Raw genomic sequence first — 22,639 nt, 5'->3', positions numbered from 1 at the left:
CCGTCTTCAAGCTTTATTTGAGAGCTTCCCTCCATCCTTCAACTCTACGAAGATGCTTTTATTTCCTGTCATATGATTGCTGCATCCACTTTCCAAATACCAAGTATCCTTTTCTTCTGATTGTGCATTAAAATATGAATAAAATAGGTGATCGGTTTCTACTTCTGTATAGTGGACTTCATTATTTTTCTGATATCAGTAATCTTTTTGGGAGTGATTAACATTTCTACAATTTGTGCATTTAAACTTACAGTTGTATGTGTTATGTCCAGACTTATTACATATTTTACAATAGGAGGTAGACTTACCTTTTGAGAAATCTTTGTCTCTCTCATTACTTTTTCCTTATCTCCCAAACTTTCTTTCATGATAGTTTCCTCTTCCATCTTGTACTTTCTGAGAAAATATTCTTTCTTTATTTTCTTTAGTTCTATCTCCTCCTTTCCTTGAAAATATTAATTTTGACTGAAACACTTGCTCCACCTCTTGGCTTGAAAATCTGCTTCTTCTAAGCTCATGTGACTCCAAAGAAGCCATTAGTTCATAAAAACTTAATTTTGGATAAGTCTTTAGATTCTTCTATGGCAGCAATAATATGATCCCATGTAGGGGAAAGACTTCTTAGTATCTTCTCAACTATCTTCTTATCCTCTATTTTATCCCCATAGCTTCTAATTTGAATAATAATTGAGGTAACTCTATCAGAAAATTCTTTCACAGATTCATTATCTTTCATCTTTATGTTGTCAAAGTCTCTCCATAAAGATTGTAGTTTGATAGAGATTACCTTATCGGAGCCCTTGAATTCTTGTTTGAGTATGTCCCATGCATCCTTTGATTTTGACACGGACATTATTCGGGGAAAGATTGCTTTGCTTACCCCTTGTTGGATAAAGAGAAGTGCCTTCGCATCCTTGTTCTCTTTATACTCCTTTTGCTTTGCTGGTGTCCATGATGCTAACATTGCTGAGTCATCTGGACCTTCATAGCCTTCTTCGACAAGCTCCCAAAGTTCTTGAGAGATGAATAGTGTTTTCATTTGGAGGCTCCAGAAGTCATAGTTTTCGCCGTCGAAAATGGGGACTAAGTTTTGAGAGTAATTGAAAAGAGAAAGGGCAATTGCTGATGAGGCTGCCATTTAGAATGGTAGTGAAAGGTTAAATGCTTTCAAGATTGATTTGAGGTGGGAAAGGATGACTCTGATACCAAATTTGTTGGAGTTGAGGAAGCGGGATGGATTGAGAATGGAGGAAATAGGAAGGAAAATATAAAGAGGCTAAGAACTTGAAGAAACTTTGTATGAATTGCTTCAAAGCTTGTTTACAATGCTTACATCCATTGCCTATTTATAGGCACATATAGAACTATCTAGAGCATAGATATTTTATATGAAACATTCTAGAGTATTGTATAATACACCACTCTTCTAGATATATCTTATTTGCATCATATTTCTAGGCCTACTTATTTCTAGAATCTTTGCATATTACAAGATTATTGTAGAGTGTTCTAGAGAATTACAAATTACTTCTAACAAGATACACAGCAACAATTACAACAGCATTAACATTGAGTGAAGAGACAAATTGAAACTTGTTCGATGGTACGGGTAATAAGACCTAGTAGCACATGCACCTAGCGTAGCAGACGAGGTAAAGAGTTCAGAGACTACCAACAGCGTGTGTTATGTCTATAATTAGTACATACATATTAAGTACTCCTTGTTTATGTACCAGTCTTTACCCCACAGCTAAGAATTTAGCAACAAGATCAAGTGTTTGCTCCTTGCGAGATGTAACTCCAGGGGTCTCATTCATATCAAGATCCTCCCTTGACAAATTTTCTGGCATTGACCATTCAAACCTGTTCACAAGATTCGCCAGTGCAAGCTCTACGTTGTGCACTGCAAAGTTCATGCCCGGGCAAATTCTCCGACCTGCACCAAATGGAATGAACTGGAAATCGTTTCCTTTGAAATCTATCAAACTGTCCATGAATCTTTCAGGTTTGAATTCATAAGGTTCTTCCCAAAACTTTGGGTCTCTTGCAAGCGCCCAAGCGTTGATGATGATTCTTGTATTCTTGGGTATTTTATAACCTGATAATTCACTACTTTCTGTAGGTTCTCGAGGGAGCAGCAATGGACCAGGAGGATGCAGCCTCATAACCTCTTTTATCACTGATTTTAAATAGCTCATCTTGCTCAAATCTTCGTCTCTGATCATGTCTCTGCCTCTTGCTTTGCCTCTCACCTCATCTTGAAGTTTCTTCATGACTTTTGGATTGCAAACGAGTTCTGCCATACTCCATTCAAGTGTGATGTATGATGTATCAATTCCCGCAACAAACATATCCTATATAAATCTCACGTTAGGTTTTAAAGTTACCATGATTTTCTCCCGGAAACCATCTTTAAAAAGGGGACACTATACAAATATCACCTTTGATTGTCAACTAAATATAAGCCTCTTTTCAAGGGGCTGGTGCAACCAACCATCTTGACCCACTTTCTGCTCAAATTTTCTCTGAAATCCCAATAACAAACTTAAAATACTCAGTTGAACTCACATGACTTATATCCTAACTACCAACGCCATGTGTCTTCAACATGCGTTTTTCAAGGAAAATTTACGATATCAGAGAAAGTTTTACCAGAAAGTAGATGATGGAGGTTGCTTGCACCACCAATGTATCTTCTTAAAGGTTATTAATTGACATGCAAAAGTGATTTCTATATAGTAACCTTATTTCAAAAAGGTGGTTTTCGGGAAAATGAGTAACATCATAAAATTTTAGGAATACGCGGATACCCGCTCCTAGCATCAAATTAAAATTCTACCCTTGAAGTTTTGTTGCTGCAGATAGGTTACCTGAGTGAAAAATCAGTTGTTGTAGGTAGACCACCTAAAAAGGGTGCACAAATTTCACTCAGGGGCTCTATTTGAATCAACAGAACTGTAGGGGAAATAAGTTCAATTTTGGCGATAGCAGGTGGTTAATCCGCAATTAAACCGAAATATTATGATAAGAAATACGTTAAAAACTTACCACTAGTATTGCTTTGATGTTTCCTCTTGTAAATGGAAAATCAACACTAGGGTCATTCTCAAGTGAGAGCAATACTTCGACAAAATCTCTATTGTTGTTATGAGAAACGTCATCCTTCAACCGCTTAGCCTTATTGTTGATAACCTCCTCAAGAATGTTATCCCATCTCTTAGCATTTCTCTTTGCCCGCCAATCCAGACTGAAGATATCAAGCCAACCAATCAGTGGGAAGAAGTCGGCAGGATGAAAAGCCCCAATGAGAGCAGAGCTCTCCTCAATATGTGTATGCAGCATGCTTTTCTTTTCTTGATCTCTAAAGAGGTCGTTGGAGACAACTCTAGTGACAATATTAGTAGCAAACATTTTCAGTATGCTGCCCATATTCACATAACCATATCTTTGGGACGTTTCATATATGTTGGCCATCATACACTCTACCTCTTCTTCTCGTGCGTGTTGAAAACATTGGACCATCTTGGTACCCAAGAGATGAGTAACACATACCTTTCTTGCTTTCCTCCAATACTCTCCGTAGGGTGCAAATGCTATGTCATCGCTTCCATGAAGAAGAGTCGCCATGATCTTTGAAGGTGGTCTACTTGCAAATATGATATCTTGAGTTTTCATGATCTCACACGCGATTTCTGGTGAAGAGACGACGAGGGTGGGAACTTGACCAAGTTGTAGAAGCATGATAGGCCCATGCTTGTTTGATAGGGAATGGAGAGAACGATGAGGGAGCGAGCCAAGCTGGTGGAGGTTGCCTATCAAGGGAAGTTTTGGTGGACATGGAGGGAGATTGAGCTTGTTTGAATTTGTTCTCTTCATGCTCAGAAGCAGCAGTACAAGAGGAGAGATTAAGAGTAGAAGACCAAGTATAAATGTTTCGGACATTTTGAAGAGATGATAGTGTAGCGCTTCTCCTCTTTGTTGATGCTTTTGCTTCTATATATTTGATAAAGATGAAAATAGAGATATTTGTCGGTTGGTTAGTTTGTGAATTGAAGTAAGACTCTTCCACACAATTTCTTTATCTTTATTAGTGGAAATATGTTACAAGTTTCACATCAGTTTTTCTTTCACCTTGGGATGAAACGTTTCTCCATGGCCACCTGAGATATTGCACATCACTGCATCCTCACTCATTGGAGGAGAGCAAAAGTTTATTTAACTATAAGCTTATGTCGTGTCAAGAGTTTGTGAACCTTATATGTCACTATCAAGTTGAAATGGGTGTTTGCGTAAGGGCTCTGAATCTGGATGTGTTTGCTCGTCTTAGCATTACACACAGTCCGGAAACAAATTGACCACAAAATTTATGGCGATGTGTTGAGATTATCTGATATGCTTTCCCTGTAACACACAAAAAAAGGAAAAGGAAACATTTTCCTTCCGTTGATCCTAGCCCATTACTTTTTGTTAATTCAGGACGTCCACTTGTTTATTATTGCATCCGCATTCAATGTAGGAACAAAAGTTTATTTGACTTTAAGCTTATATTGATCATGATATGTTCAGCATCCTTAAGATTTTTGTACGCTAAATATACGTAATAATAATAATAATAATACCATGTATTATTCAAAATGATATGTAATAGAATCGGTAAATCAACGGATAAATTCCAGAAATATTTACTGCACTAAATAAATTTATAAAATATTTAAATCATTTAAATAAATATAAAACTTAGACTTTAAATCATAAAAATTTGTAGAAATTCGAGAAAAATATAAACACTAGTTTAAAAATCATAATTAAATATTTTAAAATTCATGGTCCTTACAGTTTGTTTGGAGAAAGGAGTACCAGGAAGCTTTTGAGACCTTGAAGGCTAGGTTGACACAGCACCGGTATTAATTATCCCGAGCAGTGATAAGACCTTTGTCGTCTACACGGATGCGTCATTATCGGGTATAAGAGTGTTAGACCCTACGGTCGCTATGAAAGAACCCTAGAGGGGATGAATAGAGTTTATGCCAATCTAATCCGATTTAAAAGCCAATTAAAACTTACTAACAAATATCCTAGCAAATATGATATGTAACAAGATAACTATGCAAGGATATGAAACTAACACAAGGGTGAAACAAGATATAAACAATATAGTGGATGAAATAAACAATGAGAGTGGCAATAAAGATGTTCACAAATATAAGTGCGCCAAGCCAAACTCAAACAAGCAATATGATCACGGAGTTCGGACCTCCCGTCCTACGTCTCCGCTCCCCACTCCTGGGGAGAAATTCACTATCACACCGGGTTTTTAACAATCACCCGAAAACGTTTACACCACACAATATCGGTTTTTAACGCTCACCGATCAACGTTCACAATCACAATATAACTACACTAACTACCACCTCAAGTGTTGGTCCTCACGTATCGACTCTCTCAAGTACTCGGAATTATCACCTCTCACTAGGCTACCGACACCACTCCTCTCGGTATCGACTCCGTCCTCACCACAAACTCCTCTTGGTGTACTAGTGTATTACAAATTGTTCCTCACAATTAAAGCTCACAACAAATGATTTGTTCTCTAATATGGATGAGAACACAATATAAGCTCACACTCAATGTCATAATCCCACAACCCAAATATACTATGAATGTAAATACAATAAGCTCAATGGTTGTGTGTGAACAAAGAGATTCAATAAATTCAATTTAAACTCAATATGAAATCTAGCTTATGAAATTAAGATCAAACATATAAAATGCTAGAATTGAGTTTAAGAAAAACTTCTCCATAGATCAAGAGAGAGAGAGAGAGGGAGAAGAGTTGGATGCTCAAACACCGATGGATGATCTTCCTCAAGCCCTTGTGAAATTATTTTCACAAAACAAACTCTCAAATACTTAAAAGCTTTTTAAACAAGCTCTAAACAAACTTTAAACCCTTGTTAAAAACTCTTTAAACTTATTTAAAATATTTCATTAGCTGTTATGAAAGATGAGAGCAATGGGGTATTTATAGGAACCCAAAACATCAGCAAAAACCCTAAGAAAAAGACCAAAAACCTATAAAAACAAAATAGAAATCTAGCCGTTATTGTGCAACGACTCACTGATAAGTCGACTTATATGAGCCGACTCAGCAGACGAAAAATCACAACTCCGCTGCACTTCGTGAGTCAACTTATGAGTCGACTCATGAGTCGACTAATGAGTCGACTAAACGTGCACAGATCTGAAATGCACAGAAAAGCTCAACTTTAAACCAAGTTTAAAAATATCAAATAAATTGCAAAAATTATGAAACTTTGGAAGATGATTGTAGACATGATAATAAATATGTTACAAAACTGGTTTTTAAAAAGGACCTCCCAAATAAGAAATATCATCATTTTACAAAATAGTCCAAAACATAAAAATATGAACACATGAGTTTTGACATTTTTAGCTTAGCCATGTTTTGAAACATTACACAATGATTTTGTAGACTTAATAAAAGATGTATATGATTATTGTTAAGTCCATAAACCAAGAAAACAATGTTTTCTCAAAATTGCATATTCTATGCAATATATTCTTAAACAAAATAGAGTACGAAACATATGATTATATATATGAATGTAAATTTGTTTCATATCTATATAGTTAAACCAAAACACAATAATAAATATGTAATCTTATATTTATAAGCATAAAAACTTAAAACAATGTATGTATATATATATAACTATATATATACATAGAAACATATATGTATATGTATGACTACATATACATAGAAACCAAAAACTAAAGTACTTAACACACATAATATAAAACCTAAACTAAATGTTACCCAAGCTTGATCTTGATCTTCATTAAGATTGACTTGGTACACATTGCGGATGAAGCTAGAACTTGTATCTTCAACTTGAATTGCATAGGCTTCACCCACTATTCCGCCAATCTCTATTTGATATGATCGTTATGGCGCAATCCATCCATCCTCCAACACGTTGTTTGTCTACAATAAATAAGAAAACACAAATACTAGACAAACAACATTAGTGGTAAATTGTTTGTTAAACATCATCAAAACAAAGAAGCCAACAAAGAGGTGTTTTGATGCAGACCTAGAGTGTCGTGACTTACATTTTGTGACAGTTGAGGATGTATGAGCAAAACTATCCCACACATGACTTGGAGCTAGCAGTAGTGGTCTTCGCACTGAAGACATGGAGACACTATCTTTATGGAGTGCAGTTCCAGCTATTCACGGATCACCATATTTTGAAGTACCTTTTCTCTCCAAAGGAACTCAATCAAATATAGTGACGATGGGTCGAGTTTATTAAGGATTACAAGTTCACGATTTAGTACCATCCGGGGAAGGCCAACGTCATAGCGGACGTGTTGAGCAGGAAGCGTCGACATCGAATTTTAGCATTGAGGTGCTTGTTGTATCGAGATCTTTACACCCTTTGCTAATTTGATTTTAGGCTAGAGATTGGTGGGAGCAGCGTATTTTTGGGAACTTTGTTCATGCAACCATCTTGGAATAATACGGTAGTCAGTACTAAGCTAGAGGACTATTGGATTCATATCCGAATGAAGTAAATTTCCAAGGAGCTAAAGGCCGATTGGATCATTAGAGCAGATGAAGGACTTTGAATGAAGGGCCGATTAGTGATGCCAAGTAATTCACAGCTAAAGAAAGACTTATTTGATGAGGCACATTGTACTAGGTACACAGTGCATCCAGGCATAGCTAAAATGTACAAGGACCTAACGAGACACTTTTGGTGGAGTGGCATGCGTAGGAATATTATAAAGTATGTGGCTAAGTGCTTTACCTGCCAGCAAGTAAAGGCAGAATATCAGAGACCTGCAAGAACCCTACAGTCTTTACCTATTCTGGAGTGGAAGTGGGTAGATATTTCCATGAATTTTATTGTAGGATTGCCGAGATCGAAGAAGGGAAAGATTCTGTTTGGGCGATAGTAAATCGGTTGACGAAGTCAGCACATTTCATACCAGTGAAGACGACAGACACGATTGAGACTTATGCAAGGATATTCATCCAGGAGATCGTGAGACTACATGGAATTCTAGAGATAATTGTATTAGATCGAGGCTCAATTTTCACTTTATATTTCTAGAGGAGCTTCCAGAACTCATTCGGTAACCAATTATCATATTCTAGTGTGTTCCACCCACAAACAAATAGGCAGACATAAAGAGTTAAACAAGTCTCGGAAGACATGTTGCCACATGTATTATTGATTTTTAGGGTAGTTGGGAGGATAACATTCCATTGATTGAGTTCGCTTATAACAACAATTATCAAGCAACTATAGGTATGGGAATGTATGAGGCGTTATATGAGAGGCCTTGTAGATCACCTATTAGTTGGGAAGAACCACATGACAGCTTATTGCTTGGACCGGAGCTTGTGAGACAGACTATAGAGAAGGTAGCACTAATTCGGAAACATATTCTTACAGCGCAGAGTTGATAAAAGAGCTATGCAGATCTTAGGTGGTGATCGCTTTGAGTTCCAGGTTGGGGACTATATTTTATTGGACGTATCACCGATGAAGGGAGTTCAGAGATTTGGAAGACGGGGAAAGCTTCCCCCGAGATATATTGGCCCGTTCAGGATTGTTGAGCGTATTGAAACCGTTTTGTATCGTCTAAATCTTCTAGCATCAATGTCGAGTATACACGATATTTTTCATGTTTTGATGTACAAGAAACATTTACGTGACGAGGATAGCAGCGAGTATTAGACGCACCTGAGATTGAGCTTCATGATGATTTGACCATCATTGAGATCCCAATTCGCATTCTTGCCAAGGAGGACAAAAGACTTAGAAATAAAGTGATACCTTTAGTTAAAGTGCAATGGAACCAGAAAGGAGCTGAGGAAGCTTCTTCGGAGCATGAAGAGGATATACGTCATGACTACCACACTTGTTTGAGAAGGTAAAATGATTGGTTATAAATGCCGTGTGTTTATGATTATTTTCCATAGTCATATTTATATTTAACTCTGGAATGAAGTATTAACACTTAGCTCCTAATCATTCAGAACACATGGTATATATATGGGGGGTTCCTTGTTTGGATTTTTCGCCTGATGTACTAGTTTCGTTTAGTTAGGGGTTAAGTAAGAGTATTTGCATTCTAGATTGTTAAGTGTAAATATCTCTTATGTTTCATATCTAGGGATTAATGGTACGAGATGTGTATGGGAGGGTTTCCTTATATGGATTATCCTCTCATCGTTCTTTTCTTATATTATTAATCTCTAAGATACGATTGCAGAATTTTAAGGATAAAATTCTTTTAAGGGAGGGTGAATGTAAAACCCCATGAATTTTAGAAAATATTGTAAATTATATTGATAAATAAGCTCTAATTATGATGAATATTATTTATGGATGAATGATTATGCTAAAATTGATTTGAAATTAATTAAGAGTATATATGAAAGTATATAAAGGTTAAACATGCAAAAAGAAGAAATATGGAAAAATAACCAGTTAAGAGTATATATGCATTACACACCGTTACAGCTCATATCGAAAAAAAACTCAAAAAATAAAAGTTGTAGGTATCTTCAATATGTTTCCAACGTATCTTAAATCACCTTATTCTAAGGTCAGACGTGAAAGTTACAACTAAAATACCAAAGACTATTTTTCTAGTCTGACTAGGTTTCCTGTTTCGGCTTTAGGCTGTTTTGATTCGGGTTTGCTGTTATATATGTGTGTGTGTGTTTACACACGAAAAACACATATTTTTATTAGTATTCCAAACTCTAGCATCCCCTCTTCCTCTCTCTCAAACCCTAATCATAATTTGTGAGATTTGGGAGAGTTCTTGAGGCGTTTGTTGAGAGGAAAGAGGGATTTTATGACTTTGGTGAAGAGGGATCTTGCACGCACATGTTCAGGAGTTCAACTCGACATTTGAGGCAAAATCATATTCCTCCAAACCACTTCCTATAGTTAATTCAAGATTTAATATGTTTAATTGATGAATTTCTTGTTTAAGCTTAACCCGATGTTTTAAAATCTTAGTTTATGATGTTAAATTTTAAACCAATATGAAAATTTGTAGTTTTAGTTGCTGTTTATATTAGTTTGACGATCATGATAATTAGGGTTGTATTTAATTTTGTTTTTAACTTGTTAATCATGCTTAAATCTTGTTTAAATACTAGTTTAATAATTATTTGAGTTTTCTTGCTAATTAAAGAGGTCTAAACCATAGGTTGATAATACCTAAGTGATGTGAGCATGTTTAAACGAATTTATCTCTGTTCAATCTTTAGAATGTATCTTATTTAATTAACTATATTTATAAATTAAGTTATTTGAAATTTTTTTATTAATTGAGATGCTAAACCCTAACTAGATTAATTCAAGAGTTTAAATCATGTTGAGTTAATCCATGTTAAGCAAATATGAAAGTTTAAATCTTGCTAATTAATATTTTAAATAAAGTTATAAAAATACAAATGCTAAAACCTGATCTGTGAAGATCTTCTCTGGCCGGTCGACCGACCAAGGCTAGCTGGTTGACCGGTGAGATCCTATGAGTGCACTTTGTGCACGTTTGCGTTCGGTCGACTAACGCCCTAGGGGTGGTCTACCGACCTGTGTTCTCTTTTATTTGAAGTGTTGTTTTCACACCTTTTGTTTTCGAACGCATGATTCGAAGCACACAATGATACACGTACAATCATGAGTATACACGTGTAGTGTCGTAGCACACACATTGGTATCCCGAAGATGATTAGTACAGGTATTTTTTAGATTACACATGAGATATGAGTTATTTAAACATTATATACTTGTATGGATATCTTTGATGAGCACCACTCAGTACTACTTAGGATAGTGCATCGATATACTATTAGTACAGGCCATGGAGTCGGGGTTTTAGGATGCTTGATCTAGTAGTTTGTCCCGCACGCAGATGCGATAAGGCTTGTGTCGTATACCTAGGATGCCTGATTTGGTAGTCTATCCCGCACGTTGATGTGATAAGACTAATGAGTCGTGTACACTTTTAAGATATCGATTTGGTAGTCCGTCCCACATGATAATGCGATGAATTATAAACTTTGTAAGGATTTATATTGTGATAATTATCTGATAGACTGAGTCTTGGTGGACGCTATCATGAACATAACTCATCGCTGAGTTGTATAGGACCGAGGTAGTTTACTCTTGTAAATACGTGGGATTATATACAGTTGTTTACATTATCTTCCAAAGAATAGTGGAAGATATTTTTTGTCCAATATTGTGATGATTTTACTTTCTTGTATTGCTATCCTTTATTCTTAGTTGGGATTGATGATTAGCGATTCACAATTTGAGACGTATGGTATATACATGAGAATTTTCTTGTTTGGATTATTTCGCTCGACGTACCAGTCTTGTGTTGTGAGTTTCTAATTATTAATTCTATTTAGATTGTTTATTCTTAGTCCAGTATTGATAGTTAGTTATCTAAAATATTAAGATATATGGCATATACATGAGGGTTTCCTTATTTGGATTATTTCACTCAACGTACTACATCTCAAGTTGTAGGTTTCTAAATATTAATTCCATTAGATACACGATAAATAATTTAGGTAGACTATGCTTAATAGATAGAACCTCCATCACATCTAGTAGCCCACCCCCTGGGGCGGATGGAGATCATCTTGCTGTAGCGCTCTGACTCTCTTGTTGTTTCTCTTTTTATTTTTAATTCTTTTCAGGCAGTAGCTCAGAGTTTCGGAGAGTTGCAAGATGACGTACTTCCAGCAAAGTCACCGTCACATATTTTTAGTAGATGAGACTTCACCGTAGTTGATATTTATCTTAAGACATTTAGAGTTTTGCATTTCATCTTGTAATGGTTGTGTGCCTTAGTTTATTTTAAGTTGACTCATATTAGAAATTTCACATTTATTTTAGACTTTAGTTGTATTCAATTTATTTAGTTGAGACATGATTATATATATTAGATATCTTTTTCTATATCATGTCTATTATATATTTTAGACTTTAGTTGTATTCAATTTATTTATTTAGTTGAGACATGATTATATATATTAGTTGAGACATGATTATATATATTAGATATCTTTTTATATATATTAGATATCTTTTTATATATATTTAGTTTTGCATTTACTTTTTTTGTACATGCACTTGTATTTGATTCCACTAGAGAGATATTATTGTGATGGTGAAACGTGTTGTTGCACAGTGTGGGTGCATAAAAGGTTTGACATCTCTGGGTTCATCTTAGACTACAGCCATGTATGAAAATAGAGGCATCACATAATCCAATTTATTTTTAAAGGCTCACGTCATTCCTACAATTAGGTGATCTTTAGGTTTCAAAGCTAAATTAGAAACTCTTTCCTCATGAATTGGTTAAGTTTTTCTTGCATTGTAATTATCCAATTTTCATTATTGATAGCTTCATTCATATTTTAGGTATTATTTCAGATATAAAGTTGATATATGCACAGAATTCACTAAGAAAAGAAAGAGGGGTTTTGTCTTCATCTACCTTTAATATTGACATGAGACAATAGTAATCATTCAAATGACTAAGTAGCAGACAATTTATTTTTGGGTGATTTCTGGTTGAAATAATTTGTTGATTGTATGAATCTATTGGATTTTGATTAGCATCTAATGTTTCAGAAATTGTCTCCTCATTATTGTCTATGACGCCCCAATTTCACACATGACTGCAGTATAAGGTAAACCCAAAGATATCAAACCTGTCATGCAACCAACATTGTGCATAAACATGTTTTACTGTCACAGTCACTATCACTCTAACAGATGTCAAACGTAAAGTAGTGAAGGTACAAGCAGATATACAGAATGAAAATACAATGAACAAAATATAGAGAAAAGATATCCAATAATATCTATAAATATGTCCCAACAGAAGAACAGAAAGCACATCTAATAAACCAAAATAAAAACAATGAGTCTCTAAAGCATAAGAGTCAACTGAAACTGTACTAAGGCTCTCAGCCTCCAAAATAAAATACATCTCTAACAAATTAAAACCATAAATAGTCTACTGCGGAGTGTTCCCGGGAAAAATCGTAGCTTTCTTCATTGAATTCATTGTTCTCTCAAGTAACTGTTTTTCGATTACAAAAGATCCGGTCTTTTTATAAGATCCGGTTACAACGAAATCAAAGAAAAAGTAAAAAGATTACAACTTTCCTTTTTCGAACGAATCACGAGCTCCTATTTTGCGGTCACTCGTTTTTGTGGGTTCTTTACCTGCGCCGGGGTTAATCCGTGGACCACCACGCGATCTATATCCGGTCGGATCTACACGATGTAACGGGTGTTATCTCACGAAGGAAATAACAGCCGGGGGTACTATTTCACTATGGAAATAGTAGCCTTCTCGGGATCAAAGGCCAAGCTTTGATCCGGAGTATAATCACGTAGATCTCAGATCCGATCCCTCTCGAACTCCTGCCTTATTTGACGTGGACGATCGCCGAGCACCGGATCTGAAAGAGCAACTCTTCAAAGTTCCAAAGCTTCAATCTTTTTAAGTTTTGAGCCTTCAATCCAGCAGAGCTTCGCCTCCAAAAGTTCTAACCCTTCACAAATGAGCCCTCAAGTCATATTTATAGGCACTCAGATCTGTGCCTTGGCACAGATCTGGCCGGCCACTAATTGGTGGCTTACCTATGGGTGGCTCGGCCACCGAGCCACCCATGGGTGGCTCCACCTAGAGGTGGCTCGGTTTTGGCCGAGTCCTCCAGGTGTTGTGCCGTGTTGTCCGTTGTCCGGTTTTATGGTATTGCGGTTTATCCAAGTTTTATTGTTGATCTAGACTCTGATTTGGTATCTGAATCCTGATTTGGCAGTAAATCCGCCTTGTCGTTGATCTGAACTCTGATTTTGGAAGTCCGGATCCCGATTTGGCAGTAAATCCGCCTTGGACTTCGAGTTCGAATCCGTTCTATGGTCGGATGACTTGTTGACTCACCGAACTGTTAGCTTGATTCCGCACGCGAATGGATGCATTCCGTTGCTTGCGTGCGATTCGTTAACCTCGTCGCCTCGTTAATCCGCTTCGTTACGTGTCACTTGGCTTCAGCGTTGTGGACTGACGCTCGTGTTTGGATATGTCGCCCGATGGTTCGTTGGTTTGTTGAATCACCGTGTCGATCTGTGTTAAGGGACCTATAAGCAGTTTTATATGCCTACACGGAGCACTATCTAGCTACCTATAAATAACAATAAACTATACCGAGTCTCCGTGTGATGCCCCAAGTTTCACAAAAGGTTGCAGTCCATGGTGAACCCAAGGATGCCAAACCTGTCATGCCCCCACACTGTGAAATAACACGTTTCACCATCATACTAATATCTCTCTAGTGAAATCAAACAACAGGTATAGGTAAAAAACAAGAAAACTGAGGTAATAATGCAATGAATATGATTTATACAGAAGAGATAACCGAAGAATCATAATCATGTTCCCAACTGAATGAAAATGAGAAGTATCTCAATACATCGAGTCAAATGAAATAGTATTATGGCACTCAGCCTTTACAAAATGAAATACAATTCTAAATGTCTAAAAATAAATAATAAACTATGGTAGATCTCTAAATAACTACTACTAATATAAGATGGAAGCTAATTGGCATCTCCATCAACCTACGACTCTCCGTGCGCCTGACTCGCTGCCTGAAAAATGAGAAAATAACGAACTTCAAAGCGCTAGTGAGATCATCTACACCACCCCAAGGGGAAGGGGTTAGGAGTATATATAAAAATAAGTTAGTACATAAATATAAAACTATATATCCTGAACTAAAAGGAGATTTAGATTTAGAAATTCACAACACGAGAATTAGTACGTCGAGCAAAATAATCCAAACAAGGAAACCCTCATATATATACCATATCTTAAATTGTGAATCGCTAAATCCTAACTCCGGATTCTAGGAATGAAACAGTAAATAAAAGAAATACAACCCAAACCTCAACAATACAAGTCATGTCAAATCCTCACACTACCCTCGGGTAGTTAGCATAGTCACAAATAAAATAATTTGATAAAATCATCTCACATAGAAATATGCCATGTGTGCCAATCTTAGTATTATACCCTACTCTCAGGTAACTAATATGGGAGCATGAATGAAATCTGTACAATGCTCTATATGAAACAAATGATGCACATGGGTGAAGTCTACCGCGGTCTCATTGTAGTATACCAACTAATAAACCCTGAGTGTAGTCTCCCACGGTCTCATTGCGGAATGCAAACTAACCAACTCAATAATGATGCACATGGAGTGTAGTCTGTTACGGTCTCATTGCAACAAACCAACTAGCCACCATGAGTGTAGTCTACCATGGTCTCATTGCGACATACCAACTGACGTGCTCAAGCATCCGACTATCATGAAATGCAATATATGTATATGTCACTATCTATCATGATAAATGCAAAGCTTAGATTACTTACCTCTAAATGGTCGTGCGTGCTCAAATCTAATTTGTGTGTCCTTGTACAAAATGTATGTATCTCGATATGCAATACGTACTTCAGGTTCACAATCAAACGCGTATGAAGAAAATAACCATTCACAACTCTACATTGATCAATCGACCGACAAAAGCCCTTCGGTCGACTAAACACATGTCTAGGCGTCTAAAAATGCCTATAGGTATCCACACACAGATCGAGACAGAGAGAAGGTGATGAATGCCGTTATCTAAGTCTAAGAGGATTATCCGACGCCGGCCAACACATTCACTGGTCACATCTAATTAGCCCGCGCACTCATCAGCCAGTTCTAAGTGGCCTGTATGCTCAACGGCCACCAAATCGTCTAACCAATCCCTACGTGCCTTCACCAGCCACCACCAAGTGCCCGCACGCTCATCGGCCACCAAATCGGCGAACCAAGTGGCCTGCATGCCTCATCGACCACCGCCAAATAGGCCGCGTACTCTCATCGGCCACCAAAACGGCAAACCAAGTGACAGCCCCTATAGGTGCAGTCACACCGAAAGCGACTCGGATCAAAACCAGTGGCTCCGGCCACAAAATGGTGGCCCGGCCACAAAATGGTGGCTCCACGGACTAAAGAAAGTCCTTCGAAAGGTTTGTGATTCTTTCCCCTTCTTTCCTCCGGATTAAACTTGGTTTTAATCTCGAGAAGAGTCACAATCTCGCTTGGTCGTGATTGTCGCTTATGCAATTGTTTCCTTTGTGAAACAAGAGCGTAGTTATACTATCAATCGGGTTTGATCTGCGGTGGTCTACGGACTAACGCGTCCCTAGCACAGGTAAAGATCCCACGCAAAGCAGCGAGAGATAAACTACTGCTGCGTTTAGTTTGATAATGTTGTAATCTTTATTTTTCATTGTAAGTAGATCTTATAAAAAGATCAAATTTTCTTTCTGTTTGAACTTGTAATTGATAAACAGTGTAACAGGTTCGAAAACAATGGAAAAATCAACTTTTGACACAAACAAATTGGCGACCATAGTGGGAGCTGACAGCTTCTCTATCAAAGCTGTAGTGTCACAACCAAAGATCATTATCCCGATCAACGAAGAGGTCGAGTACAAGTTTGACCAGGCAAAGTATGAGGAATACTTATCCTCATCTTCCTGATCATCCTCTCCTCGCAGGAATAGGAGAGACTCCACAAGGAAGGTTCGGGGGCACTTGGATCTGAAGGTTCAAAACCAAGATCCTCATCCCGCAGCGGTTCAATGCACACCTTGCAAATCCGAGGCCACTACTGAAAACGCGCCGACCTTATCTAAGAGAGTGCGTCAAAGACGACGTCAGCGCCTCGCACGCCAATTGGCCAAAGCTTCCGAGCTAGTTGATGGGATCCGCTATGAAGCGGAGCTAAAGTCTAGAAGACACTAACCGCCACAGCTGCAAGCGAGCAACTGTTTCAAATCAACAACGAATGAATGGGTCCCCGTTAAAAGGACACATTCAACTCTTGAAGAACAGATCCAGAAACACCGCCCGTTACTTGCGCACGCAAGAATTCTTGTACAAGAAGCCAAGAAATTGCAAACAAACGATGTAGACAATAGATTGTCAAAACCACGTCAAATCTGGAGGCCGAAATCCAAAACAAGGCCCAAAAAACCAAATTGTCGGCTGCTGGCTCGGCCAGGGCCGAGCCACCATGGCTCGGCCAAGGCCGAGCCACCAACTACTGGCCCGCGCCACCGCCAAGCCAACAATCCCCTGTTTGTAGAAAATTCACCTCCCGCAATCGTTTTTGAGTCTCCGACAGCTCCTATTTCTGTTTCGATGACTTCCTCACCTTCGGTAGGACCTCACAACAGTGTGGACTTGTCCCGATTCAAAGTGAAGATTACAGATCGTCTGGGTCCTTTGCAAAAAGATGAACCTTATACGGTTCTCAGAATGGGGATCGTACGCAATTTCCCAGTAAGTCAAAGATCTCTCCTACAGAAAAAGTACCAATAACCCCTCACCTTGGATTGCGAGTTGAAGTCCAAGAGCCCGTTGGGTTCTCACGCACATGAAAGCGTGGTTTCAAACGAGCGACTCTTAAGAATAATGACAGGGCGTTTTACCCTCAAAGAGAGCTATGTTCGCCAGAAGACGACGACGTTAGAATGGGAGAATTATGCCAGCACAAGATAGGTTGCTCCGATAATCATATCGACGAGTTGTACTATCAGGCTGGGGGTACGAATAAATCTCGAAAGAGAAATACCCGGGAAATGGATTCTCTTTGTCCATGTACCAAACTTATCAAGGCGGTATTATCCTGTAAACTTTTAGGGGTTTTTTTACAAACTTTTAGGGGGTTTTTGGTAAACTTTTAGGGGGTTTTCTACAAATTTTCAGGGGGTTTTCTACAAACTTTCTGGGGGTTTCTGCTAACTTTTAGGGGGTTTCTGCAAACTTTTAGGGGGCTTTCTGTAAACTTTTAGGGGGTTTTCTGCAAATTTTTAGGGGTTTTCCTGTAAACTTTCAGGGGGTTTTCTGTAAACGAAAGAGAAATACCCGGGAAATGGATTCTCTTTGTCCATGTACCAAACTTATCAAGGCGGTATTATCAGGGTGTAACTGCTCCAAGACTGCCTCGCAAAGGATTTTGGTATTTGAAAGACTTTCTACAGAAACGCTAAGACACAAGTCAAGACGCTTCCGTAAAAGAAAGCCGGCTGTCCAAGAACGTGAATTCTCAGAAGTCATGATTAACATGACAGACAAAGGAAAGTCCACGCGACGCTTCAATCCCGAACGTTTTCCACAAATATCTAAGCGATTGACTCGGCTACAAACCAGGGCTATCAGGCCTAGAGATTATTAGAGAATTCAGAGAGGGCAGTCCTCAGATGATGAAGCATCAGACGCAAACTCTGCGATCACTTTAGATGCTACTGTGTCCAGCACGGGACGGACTCGAAAATCATTATGATCACTACTGAACAGAAGGCCTAACTCCTTCAAGAAGCTTTGGCTAAGCAGAAAGAGGAGTTTAAAATCGAAATGGAAATGGCTGTGCAACGGGTTAAAGATTTACATACCCAACAACTCCAACAGTTATCAAATCAACACGGTGAATCTAGTCGTCGCCAGACTACCAATCAAGTAGATAGAGACTCAGAAGTGGAGAAAAATATCAATCCTAATGACCCTCCCGTTGACCAGAACGCTGACGATGGTCCCACTAAAAACAACGACACTGGGGGTGGTCCTACTAAAAACGACAACACTGGGGGTGGCCCTGTTATTCCTCTTAAGAATCATCCTAGGCTCGATATGAGCAAAGATGAGAAAATAAAAGATCTCGAGAGAAAAATCAACGCTCTAATGTCTGCTCGAGAGGTGAAAAGGACTGGCATTCCATGTCCCTACCCAAAAGAGTGCGATTCAATAACATACCCGGCGAAGTTCAACCTGATTAACTTCACGCCGTTTGATGGGAAGGGTTCACCCACACAACATCTAATCTACTTTAAGTACCACTTGGGTATGATCTCTGGCAATAAAGCCTTGATAGTTCGGTCATTCGTTTGCACCCTTCACGGGCCCACCTTCGATTGGTACCGTCGTCTTAAGTCCGAAAGTATTAATAACTGGGAAGACCTAGAGAGCATATTCCTCACTCATTTCTTTGATGATGACACTAAGGTGTCAATCAGGACACTCTTCAATGAGAAGCAAGAAGATGACGAGATGGTCGACGACTTCATTAAACGCTTCCGGAATAAGGCAATGAACTGCCGAGATCCGATCACAGAGGACTTCATCCTTCAAACCTGTCACAACAACCTCTCCTTAGACCTGTTGGAAGTTATGGGAGTAGCACCGTCCAATAACTGGAAAGAGTTGAAGGTGCACGGAGAGCAGGCCTAACACTTCCTCAGAAGGAAGAAAGCCGAAAGAAGCCAACTGACGGCTAACCCTCCGAAATCAAATTTCGTCTCCCGTGGTAAAGGAAAAGCACCTGCAGTAGCTGTTGACGCTAACCAGACATCGCAACAGCAACCCCAAAGATAGTAGAAGACTTTAGGTTCGAGACTCCAAAATGAGTACTCCTTCAAGGATGAAGACGTTCCATCCATCTTCGAATCCCTCCTTGAAAATAGAGGCGTCAAGCTACCACCTGTCGTAAATCAGGAGGAAGCTGACAACACTACGGATCCGAAATACTGTGCGTACCACAGGAGGATCCTTCACCCCACCAAGGATTGCTTCGCTCTCAAAAATAGCATCCAAACCTTAGTTGAAGTCGGCGTCATAATGCTGGGATAAGCCAAATGAGAATGGCAACACTCCGAAGGGTATACGAGAATAAACTGCTTCTCAATACTCGGACAGATATATGAGTCTAAACAATTTCCTTTCTTCCATGGGAAGTCCCTGGAGAGTGCCATGCGTGGTATTCTTATGGATATCCCGATCATGCAGCTGAATACAATGATAAAACCAATTTCGTAAGAAAAGATGGGGGTGGATTATTCGTGTAACGGGAAACTTCCGGAAGAATGCTACATGTAACTTTCTTAGGGATAACCCGATCATTACAAAAAAGGTGATAAACACTAAACCCCCACTGTGATTTCCAAACACTCTTTTGCTAAGACGAGATTCGATCACCTCGTTGGATCAATCTTCCCTCACAAAATTCCCATTGGTGTTTGATGACTCACAGTCTTCCGCCACAAAATCCCCCACCGATCAAACTAATTGAAGGTAGGACCACCAAAATTCCTTTCAGTTAAATCCATTCAAACTTTCGATGTATCTGTGCACTCAACATCCTCATTATTAGAGTCCGGACATGGTACTCTGAATTTTAATGTCCTAATCCTTGACGAATTGTCAAACCCCTTCGCGTTAAGTTCTTATCACTTGACACCAAGAATTCCCATTGAGTAATTAGTACAAGTCATCACTCCCACTGTAATTTATACTCCAACTCTCACTCCTATTTGGTCAAACCTTCCTACAGTTAGGGCCAAAACCAAAATCTTCTCTCGATTCCTTTTAATGAACAAGAGGTCCACAAATCGAGTGATCAAACCTTCCTACAGTTCGGATCATCTCAAACCTCCCACTTGGTCAAACCTTACTACAGTTAGGACCAAAACCAAAATCCCATCTCGATTCCTCCAATGAACGAGAGCTCCACTTTCAAACCAAGTGATCAAACCTTCCTACAGTTAGGATCTCCTTAAACTCCCGCTGGGTCAAACCTTCATACAGTAAGGACCAAAACCACAATTCACTCTTGATAAATGAGAAATCCACCTTTAATTTGATAATCAAACTTTCAGATAGTTAGGATTATTTGAATCCTTTTAATTCTCAGAGTGGAGATCTCACTCTTACTTTCACCTTCCCAGATTCTTGAAGTGGAGATTCTACTTTGAGTTTCCTTTTGTGACTGGAGATAGAATATAAAATTCTTCCTCTTCAGCTTTGGGAGATAGAATATAAAATTCTTCCTCTTCCGTATTGGGTTCGTCTTTACCCTAGAAGAATACACCACTTTTTCAACTCCTAAAATCCGTGCCTCACACGTACGGAGAATTTTATCCCGAATCCAAAGTAGGGATAAGTCAACGCCTAACACGCGTTGCCAGTCAGTCTTTTACCGTAAAAAGGACAAACGATCACATATTCGATATTGTGGCAGGTTGTTATTAATAACACAAAAATCTGTGTCTCACACACACGGGGAATTTTATCCCGAATCCTAAGTAGGGATAAGTCAACGCCTAACACGTGTTACCGGTCAGTCTTTTATCGTAAAAAGGACAAAAGCCCTCATATTCGATATTATGGCAGGTTGTTATTAATAACACCAAAATCCGTGCTTCACACGCACGGGGAATTTTATCCTGAAGCCTAAGTAGGGATAATTCAGCGCCTGACACGCGTTGCCAGGTAGTCTATTCCCGTAAGAAAGACAAAGTCTACGTATTTATTATTGTAGCACTAAGAGAGTTAACTCTCTTAGCACAATGTCACATGCGGAATGGACTTAAACAATCCGCATGCAAGCCCGATTCAAATGGTAATCGGTAAAGGCACGTCAAACCCGTTGAAGGCTGAGGGTTTTCCAAAAACATTAAAGTCCACTCCTAACACGCGTCGCCGTTTAGTCTTTTCACGTGAGAAAGATGAAGTCTACGTATTCAATATCGTAGCACTAAGAGAGTTAACTCTCTTAGCACAACGTCACATGCAAAACAGACTTAAACAATTCGCATGCTAGCCCGACTCAAACGGTAGTCGGTAAAGGCTCATCAAACCTGTTGATGGCTGAGGGTTTGCCAAAAATCCTATATATGCGAAAGTCACTGACACACCAGCCCCATTAGTTGGTCTCGTGACTTAGACATCTAACAAATTCGGGATAAGATCCACACGTGCAGGTGAATCAGCTTTAATAGTCGGTCCTGCAGCCCAATATTTGGGACCACCACGCTCCAACGCCTTAAGAGCTTAAACTGTGGAGACTCCAGCAAACGTACGAGTATAAACTATGTTAAACACAGGTCAACTCATTACAACTAAAGTCAACGCCAGACAATGTGTTACAGTGAAGGTCGATCAGATTCAGATATGAATTTTTAACGAAGATGATCAGTTCAAAGTCAACTCAATGACACGAGATAAGTTCAGAAACTTACACACCGACTTCAATTCAAGATTTTAACAACGGTCAGACGATAAACGCATCGCCGAAAGAACTTCATCTATTTAATGAAACACTGAATAGACTGAAGGCTGAAGAAGTTAAGAATTGAAGCAGTTCACAGGTCCCTCTACAAAATTGAGGAAAAGGCCTATCTTATCCAAAACCTTCCAGACTCTTCTATAAAAGAAATGAGTCTAAAATGCTTTGGAGGGGGTATCTGTAGGCATTAAAAAATGCCTATAGGTATCCACACACAGCTCGAGACAGAGAGAATGTGATGAACGCCATTATCTAAGTCTAAGAGGATTATCCGACGTCGGCCAACACATTCACCGGTCACCTCCAATTGGCCCGCGCACTCATCAGCCAGTTTCAAGTGGCCCGCATGCTCATCGGCCACCAAATCGGCTAAC

The 22,639-nt window shown here is 38.8% G+C and overlaps 1 protein-coding gene across 1 annotated transcript; it reads right to left on the bottom strand.

The window, feature by feature from the left end:
• LOC109826266 (cytochrome P450 71A1-like) lies at window positions 1,552-3,990 on the bottom strand. Its single transcript, XM_020393271.1, has 2 exons — window positions 3,049-3,990; window positions 1,552-2,354 (listed from the first exon to the last, which is right to left on the bottom strand). The coding sequence occupies exons 1-2, from the start codon at window positions 3,940-3,942 to the stop codon at window positions 1,740-1,742; spliced, it is 1,509 nt and encodes a 502-aa protein (XP_020248860.1). The 5' UTR covers window positions 3,943-3,990; the 3' UTR covers window positions 1,552-1,739.

Source organism: Asparagus officinalis, chromosome 10 (assembly GCF_001876935.1).
Source record: "Asparagus officinalis chromosome 10, Aspof.V1, whole genome shotgun sequence".
Classification (NCBI taxonomy): domain Eukaryota; kingdom Viridiplantae; phylum Streptophyta; class Magnoliopsida; order Asparagales; family Asparagaceae; genus Asparagus; species Asparagus officinalis.
The sequence above is the reverse complement of the archived record's forward strand: the minus strand, read 5'-3'. Positions and strand labels throughout refer to the sequence as shown.

Coding starts and splice junctions, on each gene's coding strand:
- LOC109826266 (XM_020393271.1), bottom strand. CDS start 3,942: ATGTCCGAAACATTTATACTTGGTCTTCTACTCTTAATCTCTCCTCTT. Junction 2,355..3,048: donor ACATCAAAGCAATACTAGTG/GTAAGTTTTTAA, acceptor AGATTTATATAG/GATATGTTTGTTGCGGGAAT.